This window comes from Ylistrum balloti, unplaced genomic scaffold (assembly GCF_031769215.1).
Source record: "Ylistrum balloti isolate Yb309-2 unplaced genomic scaffold, AGI_CSIRO_Ybal_v1 Utg370332, whole genome shotgun sequence".
NCBI lineage: Eukaryota > Metazoa > Mollusca > Bivalvia > Pectinida > Pectinidae > Ylistrum > Ylistrum balloti.
The window spans coordinates 699665-713498 of NW_026782241.1; the positions used below are offsets into that span (position 1 = coordinate 699665).

The following is a 13834-nucleotide window of genomic DNA, read 5'->3' on the forward strand; positions in this document are numbered from 1 at the left end:
TTAATTAACAAAAGTTAAGATACGATATTAGATTTGATCTGTTAGACTTTCGGTATTATGCTTTAATGACATCCGGCTTGAGAAAGGCTTTTCTATTGGTAGAACACTAGTTTTTTTATCAGTAACATTGCATCCGATTGGCTAGATCAGTGTGTTATAAATACGTCTCTTACTTCAATAGATGCACAACATTTTCTCGAACGAAATTTTCGTTAGCAGTTAAAAGAAAACATTGTTTCATCTTAAAGTATCTATGATTGGTTTTGTACCGCAACGTTTAAAAAAACATCTCACAGCCAAGCAAAGTTTTAATCTTATTTTACCAAGAACTGACTGAACATGAAATTAATAGCCAAACAACATCACATATAACATAGAAAACATGTACTCAAAAATTAAAAATGGGCGCTCAAACATCGAAAATGGGCGCTCAAACATTGGAAATGGGCGCTCAAACATCGAAAATGGGCGCTCAAACATTGGAAATGGGCGCTCAAAAAACAACTACACGATGATAGCATTATGCATTACCATAAATGAATATATGAAATTATACACGAGTTTCATGTCAGCATAATGCGTCAAAACATTGAACTGATTGTGAATTAATCGCCGATTTTTTTCAGTGAATAAAGCAAGACAAGTTGCGTCAAAAGAAATCTATGGAATCAAGATTAACAAAATGTTCGGAAATCTTTTCAATAAGACATACTAAAGTATTACATGACAACAATATTATCAATATTTACATAAATGAAGAAGCGTCAACACTTGCTTCAAAAAGTGACTATTTAAACAATATTTCTTTCGGTCAATAAACGGCAAACAGTCTTATACAAAACATGTATTACTATATAGGATGTGAAACCATAGAATATTCTAAAATGTTTTAATTAAGCGTAAGGTGCTTCGAATTCTTTCACAAAAACTGGCTTTTTAAAATTTGAATAAAAACGATTTCTCCTTCTCTTCCTAATTGAAACAATCTTCCTAAATGTTTAGTTATTATCACATAGCTAACTGCTGGGCGTTGACTAGCGCGGAGTACACTCCCTTTTGTGCTATAAGTTCTTGGTGTGTTCCTTTTTCCACGATCTGTCCGGAGTCCATGACATATATGACGTCAGCGTTTTGTATAGTAGACAGTCGATGAGCGATGACTATGCATGTACGTCCCTGTTGAACGTTGTCTAAAGCAGATTGCACGAGCTGCAAAGTACAATTTAAGCATTGTGTTGTTACATAACAAAGTGAAAAAAACATATAATTTAAATTGAACATTTTCTTAGCCGTGTAAAATTCTCAAATTCATAAAGATCCGGCATTTATATAATTAAGGATACCACTAAGATCTTCTAATACTATCCCCATAATATCAAGGATTCTGTGTTTGTGTTTACATTTTCCGAAATCAGTCACAAGACACCCTTACGGATATTAGTTCAATCAAACAATAGTTTAATGGACAATTCAACAACATTACACATAACATGTATTACGTTACAAATGTAGATAAAGGTAAACGAAACATTTAACCTGTCAACCGAAAATGGCGCGCTTTAAACATAAGGAACAATATTCATCTATTTACAGTTGATTATGTAACAGAATTTGATTAACATTTCATTTTTTAAAATTTTTATATTATGAGAAACCTTTTAACTTAGGTATACCTTTTCACTTTCAGTGTCTAATGCAGACGTGGCTTCGTCCAACAGGAGAATTTTCGGATTTCTGATGAGAGCACGTGCAATCGCCACGCGCTGCTTCTGTCCACCTGAGAGTTGCGTCCCCTTCTCCCCTACAGTCGTATCATATCCCTAGATATAAAAAGAACTAATATTTTAAACTCTTTATATATAACTTATGTGAATTCTTTATGGATAATACATGTGTAAACGATCTTCTGTTCGAAAACTCACTCTTACAGAACCATTAGTTTTTCAATTAGTACAAAAGTAAGCATTGAGAACATTCATATATCTTGACTGGTGTTGGTAGGTCAGATCTAGACAATTTATATGAAGAGAAAATTAAGTTCACGTCTAGATTTTTATATAAATTGTATAATCCATTACTAATACTAGCTTTATAACTCACCATCGGCAGTGTACTAATGAACTCGTGGATATTTGCTGCCCTAGCTGCCTCTATAACCTCGTCCATTCCGGCCATGCGGTCAAGGCCATATGCAATATTGTCCTTAAAGCTGCAGTCAAACAGGATGGGTTCCTGGCTGACCACGCCTATGTTTGATCGGAGATTGTGCACGTTAATTTCCTTTATCCCGCGTCCGTCCACAGACTGAAGTAAAGGTTTTTTGATACAGTTACAGACTTGACAAGTGTTGGTGAACTATTTGTATAACTCGAACGATGAAAGTGTAAACCAAGAACAGGATGAAATCTGGCCGATTGCATTACATGACCAAAGACATTTTTACAAACAATTGTGTATATTAAACTTTCTCGTGAATGATACTGGGACGAGTATAACAGAGGAGACATCAATAACTTTGAAAATCTTAACAAATCAAGTTGAATTAACTTAGCCTTGCTGTGTTTGTGTATCATTTTCTCCAAACGTATATAACTATACCTATGAAAAAAAAAGTAAAAAGCTGAACAGTTTTCAAATCAAATATGTTGAGATTTGATATTTTAAAACCAAAACGCGTGTTAGAATTATTTATAAATGAAATATCACCTTACATAGTATACTAATTTTAGACCAAAATATGAAGAAAACTGTTTTTATTTACATCAGTGACAATCATAAAAAGCTGAGTAATTTTCTATCCAACACGAATTTTTTTTATATAATTTATAAGTTATGTGTTGATACTATTAGATAACAACAGTAAAGAGAAGGAGTTTGATAACTTCACAGCTCAGTGAACAAACTAGTAATATTGATAGACGTATATCTACTAATTATTAATCAAAGCATACCAGGCCTCCGTCCATCGGGTCGTAGTACCTCTGGAGAAGGGAGATAACTGTGGATTTACCGCAGCCACTAGAACCGACGAGTGCTACTGTCTGTCCTGCCTTGACTTCAAACGTTAAATTCTTTAACACTTTGACCTCACTTCTCCAAGGGTAGTTAAAGTTGATATCTTTGATACTGATCTGACCATCCATCTTGTCCTGAAAAAAGAAATGACATGTTTGGCTATACTTGTGCTGTGTGAGCTATTATTATTATTATTTTTTTATTTCATTTATTTATTTTTATTTATTTATCTTTATTTTGTTCGTCTTACACCGAATACTTATTTCACTCATCTATGAATAGCATTTCTTTCTTTGACAAACCAGAGACGCACAATAGATGTTGCGAGAGCAACCAGGATCATATGACGATGGGTGCCGGGACCGACACAAAAAGTTGAAAATAAAGCACATTCAGAAAGAAAAGGCAATATAAGAAAGAAATAAAAATATAAAAATTCAAGATGTTGCAATGGGGTGTATTGGTCTCTTCAAAGTCCCCTACGTAGGAGACACGAGAAGAAAATATTCTGAAAAAGGGGTAGAGGGAGACGCTTAGTCGATCAAGTTTGCCCAACTGAATAGTCTTACCGCGTTTCACAGTAACATTTTATATGATAAGAGCTGATGTTTAGCTAAGAACATCGAGACTCTCTAGATTTATCCTCCCATATTCCGAATATTTCTTCTTAATCCAAATTATCTTGACGCGCTATCGACTTTTATACTATATCGATCTGGAGTCTATAAAATAAATGTCGACCCTAGACCTATATATTTCTCACAGGTATAGTTTTACATTGCAATTTTATGTAACAAAATTTATCCCAGATGCATATCTTAAACTTATATCGAAATTACGACTTTCATCCTGCCGCTATATATATAAGAATGTTGTTATCGTAATATTCCGAGAGAGAATAGTTATGTCGGTTTTGTAATGAAAACCAGATAGGAGACGAGTTGTTCCATTTTGTTCTGATCTGTCCACTATATGTAGATATTCGTAAAACGTTTATCAAAAAGTATTATTGGAACCGTCCATCATATAAACAAAGAAGTAATTTTGTGACTTGTGAAATTATCAGCAATCAAGTTTATTAGTACGGTCTAAATTCCAACTTTAACTTACTGTATTTTTTCACTTTGATTAACATCTCATGAATATTGTTTGTCTACAGAATTGTATATATCGTTGCCGTCCATCCCCTGACTGCACCGCTCTTTACATATGTATGCCCTGTTCGAGCCTTTGTTTGATAATGTTGATAGTAAATGTCAATGTGTTTTATCATTCTATTCTAGCTTATGTATTCCTATGTAAGGTCAATGGACACTTATGTTAAGGAACTATACAAGAGCTGTCCATCTTCCGTAAATGTCTTTCTTGTACATGATAATGACAGAGTATTTAACTAAATACGACGTACAAGATTATGCTGTACACATGATGATATAATGTCTTTGTATTTCATATTACTTATGTACCAATTATATGATGTTATGAATGCTTATGAGCTGTAAATAAACAATGAACAACAGACATAGATAAAACGTCAGAATAATTCTGACTTTCTTTCTGTGCTCTGAAGATTTAAGGAAAATCTATCACCACAGGTAATTAGTATACTGACCATATAAACACCCCGTTTAGAATAGATGTCTATCGGGGGGATGGTGTCGATGACTTTGAAGATGAGCCCCGCTGCATGCTTGGCTTTCGAGTACTCAGGCAGGAATGATGACGCTTGACCAATAGTGATTCCGGTAAATGCTATGGCGAAAAACACCCTGTAATACAAGTAGTATATAGTAAGGTCACTTAAGTATATCAAAGTTGACCGCCTTTTTTGAAGGGACGAGTGTGAATAGGATAAAGGGGGATGTTATCGTTTTTTGGCAGAATTCATGCTTTATATATTTTGTTGATGTCATATTGAATCAGTGACCTTAATCCATGTATGAGACTCAAATTTTTGATATTGGATCTTACATGAAATTTCATTTCACCGTATGAAAATCTCATATGATATGAAAACAAATTTAAGAGTCTTTTTGTTTTTATCACCTACATACTATGTAGCTCAGAAATAAGCATTTTAGCAGGTTTTAAAATAAAAATTTGACGACAAAATTAAAGGAAACAGTCGTTTTGATGCGCCATTTTCAATGCCAGACGTAACGTCAGTGGCCATATCATGACATCACAATGGATTTCTGACTGATGTAGTTAATGAAAAACGTTCTAGTGACACTAGTGACATATACAGTAACAATATTACATCGGTGAATTCACTTGATAACAGATAGATTATATGATAAATAACAATATAAACAAGCACAAATGTTTGGTTGATAAAAAACATAGGTTAAGATATTTACATGCAGCAACACGAAACAGAACCGAGTTTCTTGGTATTATAGACTGAAAACACAAAACACACACTAAAGCTTAAAATGTATAATGAGTAAGGATATTTCATTGTAAGGGCCGAGACCAAAATGGTAATGGTTCTTTCGTTCTTTCCTTAGTGGTCGGGGGATTTCAATGGATGATTACCGTATATTGCCACGCCTACCATTTCAAGAGTATGTTTTAGTTAATGTTATTTGTGATATCATTGACTACCATCCGTACAAGGAGCTCGTTAATTATCAGGGAAGATGATGTGTGGTCTTCCTGACGAGACTGGCTCATGTCTTTTAAATAATCCATACCATTCCCACGATCTCTCTGAACGACCCAGTAAACGATCGTCTAGTCTCCCCATCATACAGCCCACAGGTATAAGAAGGGCCACTGGTAAATTAAAATATTTCATCCATCTTTTGTTATTTCGACCTTTTAGTCTTTCAACAGACGACGAGAATGAGATACGATGTGGGAGGGAATACCATGGTAACTAACTTACAACACCTGTGGTTAGAATATATCGGGGTCGGGCATCATGATCTACCAGAGTAAGGCCCCTTTGTTTCACTGACTATACTTCGAGGGATTTATCTATTTAACAGGTTTTTAACTCCAATATAACGGCCTTTTGGCCATTCAGCACTGGCGGGTGTACAATGGGGCCGAGCGCCTGTTTATATTGTGATTAAACCAGGGATTGGGCCGAAGGAGATGAATTTTGTTATCTTCTTGTTGTTTTAATTGAGTTGGTGAACAAAAGACTTGTATCCGGGAACCCTAGTTACAAAAAAACAAACAAACAAACAAACAAACAAACAAACAAAAACAAATAAACTTGTCCACTCCCATTCCTAAATCTTTGATCATCACAGTAATCTGTCCAGAATTTTTTTTAAGTCCTCTTTCTTCTCCTCCCCTCCTCCTCCCTCCGTCTCGTCTCCCCAACTCCCCAACCATTTCGTGTCTTGAAAACTATATCGGACAAGCATACTTCACGGTTACGCCTTAATAGCATTTCATTTTGGATGTAGAATTACGCCAGGATTTATCTACAAATAGCTACTGTATCATTAATATGTTTAGTTTTATTAACCAGGGATCTGGGCGTCCATGCTTCCAGCCTGATGCACGGTTTTTTATGTACATGCTCTATCTGTGCGACATTTTAGAGCGATAATTAAACAACTGCTTTCCTTTAATCGGTAACTATCTGACATTTTATGAAGATAACAAAACTATTAATGCCATAAGAAACAGCCCCTGTAGCCCAGTATCTTGTAGCGCGTGCTGAGCATTAACGATTGTGATGTATGGTGCATGCATAACATGTAATGATTTAGTGGGGACTCCTCTATCTCTTCGTTCTTGTTTTCTTAAGATAGAAAGTAATTACTATCATACGTCCATTGTTTTAACCATTGACTTCGATATCTCGATATCGAAATCCATGTATTCATGATGTTGATCGTCTGATAAAAAATCACATCCGTTAGTTTGTCTGGTCTCAAGACATGGGTTATACGTATCACGCAATTTTATGTATATATGATTATAATTATATTTTCAATTCAGTTCAAATAGTCTCGCCCTCAGATAAACAACTATTATGTTTACGACATAAATAATCTAAAAATACATAGATGTCACTCTATTCAGAGTTACATAATTGCATACAAATGTCTTTAAGTCTAGCCAGAAGCAACATTAAATTCCATTTTGATACCACCTATGAGAAAATCAATTTTGAAGGAAATAGCAAAATTCAAAATGACGTGTCTCAGCTTGATTATTGAAATTGGGAGGAAACATAATACAGAAAGGAATATTACAATTTGTAATTTGTGGAACATTGATGACGCTAAAAATAACTTTATACTTAAAATTTGAACGATATGAATATTTAAGGTAACGTGTCATAATGAAATATTTTTGAAATAGACCTAGCACATTTATATTTATCCGGCTTGTCTTTAATGATTTATCAAATTCATCAAAACGTGTCAGTATGAGTAACAAGTAAAGAAAGGATTTAACTTTACGTGCGTAATATGTTGAATTCTTTCAACATCGAGCTAATTGATGGTATTTGTGTGTGTTGGGTAGGGTTGTGTTTTGTAGTTGCTCACACCTGTATATGTTGTATGTTATTTTAAACTGATGAGCCGCAAGGCTAGGAGTAATGAGAAATTGATCAGAATTGGATCTTTAGAGAGGCTCTCCATAAATCTCACCTGTAAGTTACCTGAACACTGCGTGATATCCCTTTTCATTGAAGGGTAGCTCCCAGGGATACTTTTCTAATACGTCGTTTTGTACGTCGTAGATAAGAAAAATCTAACCAATGTATTTTCAGAGCAGAGATTTTCCGAAATGATAAATATCTTTTTTTCCATTAGAACATTCCAAAGTCATTACAACATGGAACAAAATATAAATACTCGATATGTGAACATTTATTGCTAGTATTATCAATCTCCTTCAGCTTCTGTCATATTGAATGAGAAAAATACAAAGAGGATATAAAAGAAAATGTAACAGGAAAAACAACACACATGTTTACTTTTTAGCAGTTTTGTGGTCCAGTTAAAAATACTAGTCACATGACAAGAGGGAATCCCCCTACTGTGATAAGTTACTATAATTAATCCGCTCACGTGACTAAAACGACCAATCGGATTTTTCGTCACATTTGAACTCAGAAAGGGGGACCTGCTACTGTTGAGCGAACAGATGCCAATATTAACGAAACAAACAAGAGACGAAGAGGAACGCTGGTCGTTTCAAGGCTGAAGGTAAGCTCTTACTCAATTCCTCTTTAAATAAATTTTGATAAAAGGTTCTTATATGATGCAAAAATTCTAAATATAAAAAATTGAAATGAATAATTGGAAATCGGTCAAAACAGCATTACGTCGTTCATAGGATCAGCTGTGGATGACTATGACTTGCAATCAATACTCAAGGACCAACATGTGTCATGTTTGCTGATCACAGTGTGGTGCCTGTGGGATTTATTATGCAGCAAGTCACTAGAGTGCTACATTGCAGGTCTGTCAACGTCGGTTTACATCGTCGGTCAACCACAAGTAGCCGTAGACATGTACAGTAGCTGTGAATGTGTAACATCAACAGACGGTGCACGTGGTTAGCTACAAAAAACTAGCAGGGGTGATTTCTCTTCTTCTCTCCTTTTCTTGCGTATCATACAATCTATTTAATTTCAGCGAAATCTGGGAATGATTTTAACGAAGAAATCATTTAGAGCTTGTACCTGTATATGCACATAATGAACACAAAACTGTATAAGACAATCTATATACAGTCTATATATAGACTATCTATATACATGTATATATATTGCATGATGTCGTAACATGTATGTACACCACAGAGACATGTGGTTCAAATCTCTATAACACACACTAACTTGTTATAAGCTGAGATAAATAACAAACTAGTGTGAGTTGTTTAGTTTTGAACTTTATTACATGATCATGATTCTGTGTGTAGATAATTGTGTTATGTGCTATTTTCTCAATTTCACAACACATCATTATCACCACTGGGAACTTAAGATATGTTATACAAAACCAAAAGTAGATGAATATCATTAACAAAATGTACCTCGTCTGTTATATGATAAAATGGGGTAAATACCAAGTTTGCTATATATTCGTATTAGAGTCCCTTCTAGAAGCACTGAGAAGGGACATGAGGACTGACAGATGAGGGCAAACCTGTAGTCCTTCTGGTAGTGTTGGTGGGAAACTGACAGATCAGGGCAAATCTGTAGTCTCCTCAGGTAATACTGGTTGGAGGATGACAGACAAGGAATAATCTGTTATCTTATCAGCTGTTACTGATGGGGGTGAACAGACCAGGGCAAACCTGCAGTCCTCTCAGGTAGTTCTGGTGGGAAACTGACAGGTGAAGGCAAACCTGTAGTCCCCTCTTGTAGTACTGTTAGGGGGCCAGACTGACAGAGGAGGGCAATCATATAGTCCCCCAGGCAGTACTGTTAGGAGACCAGACTGACAGATGAGGGCAAACATGTAATACCCGCTGGTAGTACTGTTAGGAGACAAGACCGACAGAGGAGGGCAAACATGTAAGTCCCCTCTGGTAGTACTGTTATGAGACTAGACTGACAGAGGAGGACAAACATGTAAGTCCCCTCTGGTAGTACTGTTAGGAGACCAGACTGACAGAGGAGGGCAAGCATGTAGAACCCTCTGGTAGTTCTGTTCGTGGGCCAGACCGACAGAGAAAGGGCAATCATATAGTCCCCTCAGGCAGTACTGTTAGGGGGCCAGACCGACAAAGAAAGGGCAATCATATAGTCCCCTCAGGCAGTACTGTTAGGAGGCCAGACCGACAGAGAAAGGGCAATCATATAGTCCCCTCAGGCAGTATTGTTCGTAGACTAGACTAACAGAAGAGGGAAAATGCGCCGTCCCCTCAGGTACATTTGATAGTCTGGATCCCTTGGAGTAACCACACTTAAGTTATACATATTTTAATTCTTATTTCTCTGTAGAAATTAAATGTAATGGCTGATGAATATTTCTGCACAATACAGACTGTTTAGTTCATTTCAGTAATGTCTGATCTCTCTGTGTGTGATTATTTCTGATGATCAGTGAGATGTGACACAACATTACAGTGTTATCTCTGTAGAATTGATCTTGCACTTCCCCTGTAGAATACCTACAGAGGTGTTGGGCTATAAAATCTGCCACAGAAATCAATAATCTTGGATTGCTATCGCTGAGCAAAATATGGAATCTACCTATGTATGTATTAACATACAACACACCAACATACATAGTTGGCATTGCCCCTCCATCCCCCCGACCCCTCCCCCCCTCCCCCCCTCTATATCTCTCTCTCACCAACCTCTGTCCCCAGCTGCAAAATAATAAATCTAAATGAATGCAGTTTGCATCTAATGAATCATTTTTCTTCATCGATTTACAATTTAGAATCAATAAATGACAATTTGAAACAAGATCCCTTGTATTAAACAGAAACCAAATTTTGCTTCTTGTATAGATTTGCATTCTAAAAAAGGCATACAATTCTTTGTTTACACAAACAGTTTGTTTTCTAGTAAATAATGATGTAGAGAACCTTACATTACTTATTGTATCACTAAATCGTGTTCCATGTGAGAATAAATAAAAAGTTTAGCTTGGAAGTTTACCAGGAAGATCAGATTGGAATCAAACACACAGCTGTTGTATAGTCTTTATATATGATGCTTACACGAAGGCAAAAGGCACCAAAAATTGTGTTCTTAGGTCTGGTTACACAGTTCTGGCGTGTAAGGAGGTATAGAGTTTGTTGTTGTAGACAGGTTGTGAACTCTTGGGAATCGGAGGAAGTAATACTAATATGTAGCCCTCCCTCCAAGTGTTTATGGGATGAAAAGCTAATTGATCTGAGAAACTCTTAATAAATGGATGTAACATTCATGGTCTTGACTGGAACGATGAATACATGTGTCACTAAGATTGATAACAGTAAATTTGGCAGTAGGCATTTCAGTATGCTTTATAACAGCTATATGAATTTTATATAGTAGCAAGGTTTTGTGATGATGTTATAGACTTAATCTTGGGTATATGAAGGAAGTCTGATGATGATTTTGATGTATTTTAATGAGGCTTTGTAATATTTTATCCCCCCCCCCACCCCCATTTCTTTTATACACACTCCCGTCCCCCTATAAATTTGGGGTATGGGCCATTGTCTGTGTCATTCATGTTGTGTCCCATCCTGTCTGTCCTGTTTCAATGAAAGCTATGAGCAACTTCATTTTTTGACTTTGGTCAAACTTTATGCAAGATCAAGTATGAGTATTCTTTGGACATTAATGTGTTTTAGGAGTCAAGGACAAGGCCAAGGTCATTCTTGTTATATGTATAAAATCATCAACTGATTCAATTTTAACACCTAGCAACTTCGTTCTTTCATGGAATGTGGTTAAACTTTATGCAACAATCAAGTATCAAGTATGGACATTTATGTGTTTCCCAGTCCTATGTCAAGGCCAGAGTCAGTGCACATGGTGCCTTACCTATAGAAAATATAGATGGGGGCATTTAAGTCTTACAGACATTTTCTAGGTATCATTTATCCTACCATCATAAGATGTTGGGATATTCAAATCTCTCTACATCCATCTGTCCGTCCGTCCATCCATCCATAACCAGTTATTGTTATGGCTATTTTTTGAGAAGTACTGGATGAACATTTCTCAAATTTCATATGTAGGTTCTGCTTGGTCCCTTGTTGTGCAGATTTGATTTTGGAACTGATCAGAAAAACAAAATGGCCGACAGGTGCCATCTTGGATTATCACTTTGAAGTTTGTTATCGCCATTTCTTAAGAACTTCAAATTTCATGTGTAAGTTCCCCTTAGTCCCTTGTTGTGCCTGTGTGAATTTGGGACTGATCAGAAAAACAAAACAGCTGACCGACGGCTATCTTGGATTTTGACTTTGAAAGTTTGTTATCAATATTTTTTGAGAACTACTATAACGTCTTTCTCAAAGATCAGGTGTAGGTTCCCCTTGGTCCCTTGTTGTGCCTGTTTGATTTTAGGACTGATCAGAAAAACAAAATGGCTTCCAAGCAGTCATCTTTGATAGGAAGTTAAAGATTATTGTCGCTATTTTTGCAAGGGAATGTTCAAATTTCTTATCATTAAGAGCAAAAAGAGAGGGGAAAAAATCAAACTTTCAAAGAACAAATGGTTGGCACCAAGATCCGTCTTTGATATTTTGTTTCTCAAATTGTTTGGTAAAATCAAATGATTTCACAGGAAAATGACAAAAGGCATTGCATATATATGCCCTCTCCCTAATATTTTGTGATGATGTTGCATTAAACTCAGTTGTTGTGATGTCTATATGTGGAACATTCTCTTTGGTAAATTGTATAGGAATTATTGATGATGCAAAACGATCTGTGTATGTTCTTCAAAATGTTGCATCATTTGATCATGTGCAATTGTAAACCGAGTTACATAAATGAACAGATCACTTTTCAATGTCAACTTTTTTTTTGTTTAAAGCTTCTGGTAATGTCACATGACTCCTCTTTGAGGATGTCAGATATTAATTAACGAGAACTTGCTCATTACACAAGGCGTTATAATGAATTCTCAAAATACCCTACCCCAGTATGTATTTTTAACATTGTACTATTATGAAGAGAATGTTTGTGTGTGTGTGTGTGTGTGTGTAAGGTTGTTGGGACGACATGCTCTCCAGTATTGATCAAAACACTTAGGTAGAAGGTTGGTGGCAGGCCTGATTTTGCATACAGTCATCTGCATTAACCTTTCAATTCTGCATGTACATTATGTAATATGTGGACTTCCTGCATGCAACATGAAAGCCTTTTCTTGTAGTGGTATAAGCTTGAGTGAACTTTCTTTGTTAAAAGCTCCTGCATTACCATAACCATGAGTTCTTGTAAAGTTACATAGGCATTTATCCTATGCCTTGAGTTAAAGTCAGAATGTTGCTGTTGTCATCAATAATAATTCTTATATTTTCTCTTGTGGGGGAAGGAGGAGGGGGATGAAAAATAAAAGATAAAAAATAAAAGATTATAAATTTTGTAGAACCATTAGATTAAGAAAGAAAGAAAAAAATTTGAATTTTTATATTCGTGAAAGTAGTGATTTTTGTAGGACTCTGACAAGCAAGTCCACAGCACACATTCCAAAATTTTGATTATATTGTTCTTGTACTAGGAGAATTTGGCGTGAGTTCCCCAGGAAAAGGACTCGAATACTTGAGTACCAAAAATCACTGAGTCAGCGAAACACATTGAAGTGATGTTAGGAATAGTGAAGTCTAGCTACACTTACAGGGCAATGTTATCTATTGAAATTTTGATAAATTCTTCAGTGTATTATCAGCATCCGTATTGATATAACATACAAGATCAGTCTTACTGATGCACATGTACATAGGATTTGTAAACATATGTGGATACGAAGGGGAGCATATGCCGCCTCTAAAATCTGTCAAGTGACCATTATTTCCTGGACTAATAAACTAGAATTCCATCTTCACAACTGCATACACTTCTAGCAATACAACTCTTCAAAATCACATACGAACAACTCAGTTTATGGACATTATTTTTTTAGTAATTGGAGGAAAAAAAAGGGGGGTGGGGGTGTGGGGGAGGACGTTGGGCGATGCCTCCTAATCCACCATCATTTTGTAGTTTTCCTTTGATTACAGAAGAATGGATCCCATGGGGGTGGGGCACCTTGTCATTTATTTGCAGCACAGTCCCTTCAGTGATATTATAATTTTAGTTTAAGAATTTTTGAGGATTGGTTTGCTACATTTGTCCAATGCCAAGCTTGAACAATTTATAATGTGTAAAGTTGATATATATATA

The 13834-nt window shown here is 35.9% G+C and overlaps 1 protein-coding gene across 1 annotated transcript in view; it reads right to left on the reverse strand.

The window, feature by feature from the left end:
* Positions 1-1008: 1008 nt before the first annotated feature.
* Positions 1009-13834, reverse strand: part of LOC132553504 (ATP-dependent translocase ABCB1-like) — a 74164-nt gene continuing 61338 nt past the window's right edge. Inside the window, exons 25-29 of the mRNA XM_060217755.1 lie at positions 4628-4784; positions 2952-3149; positions 2101-2304; positions 1674-1820; positions 1009-1209 (exon numbers count right to left, since the gene is read on the reverse strand). Of these exons, the coding sequence (XP_060073738.1) occupies positions 1009-1209; positions 1674-1820; positions 2101-2304; positions 2952-3149; positions 4628-4784 (907 nt within the window). The remainder of the gene's footprint in view (positions 1210-1673; positions 1821-2100; positions 2305-2951; positions 3150-4627; positions 4785-13834) is intronic.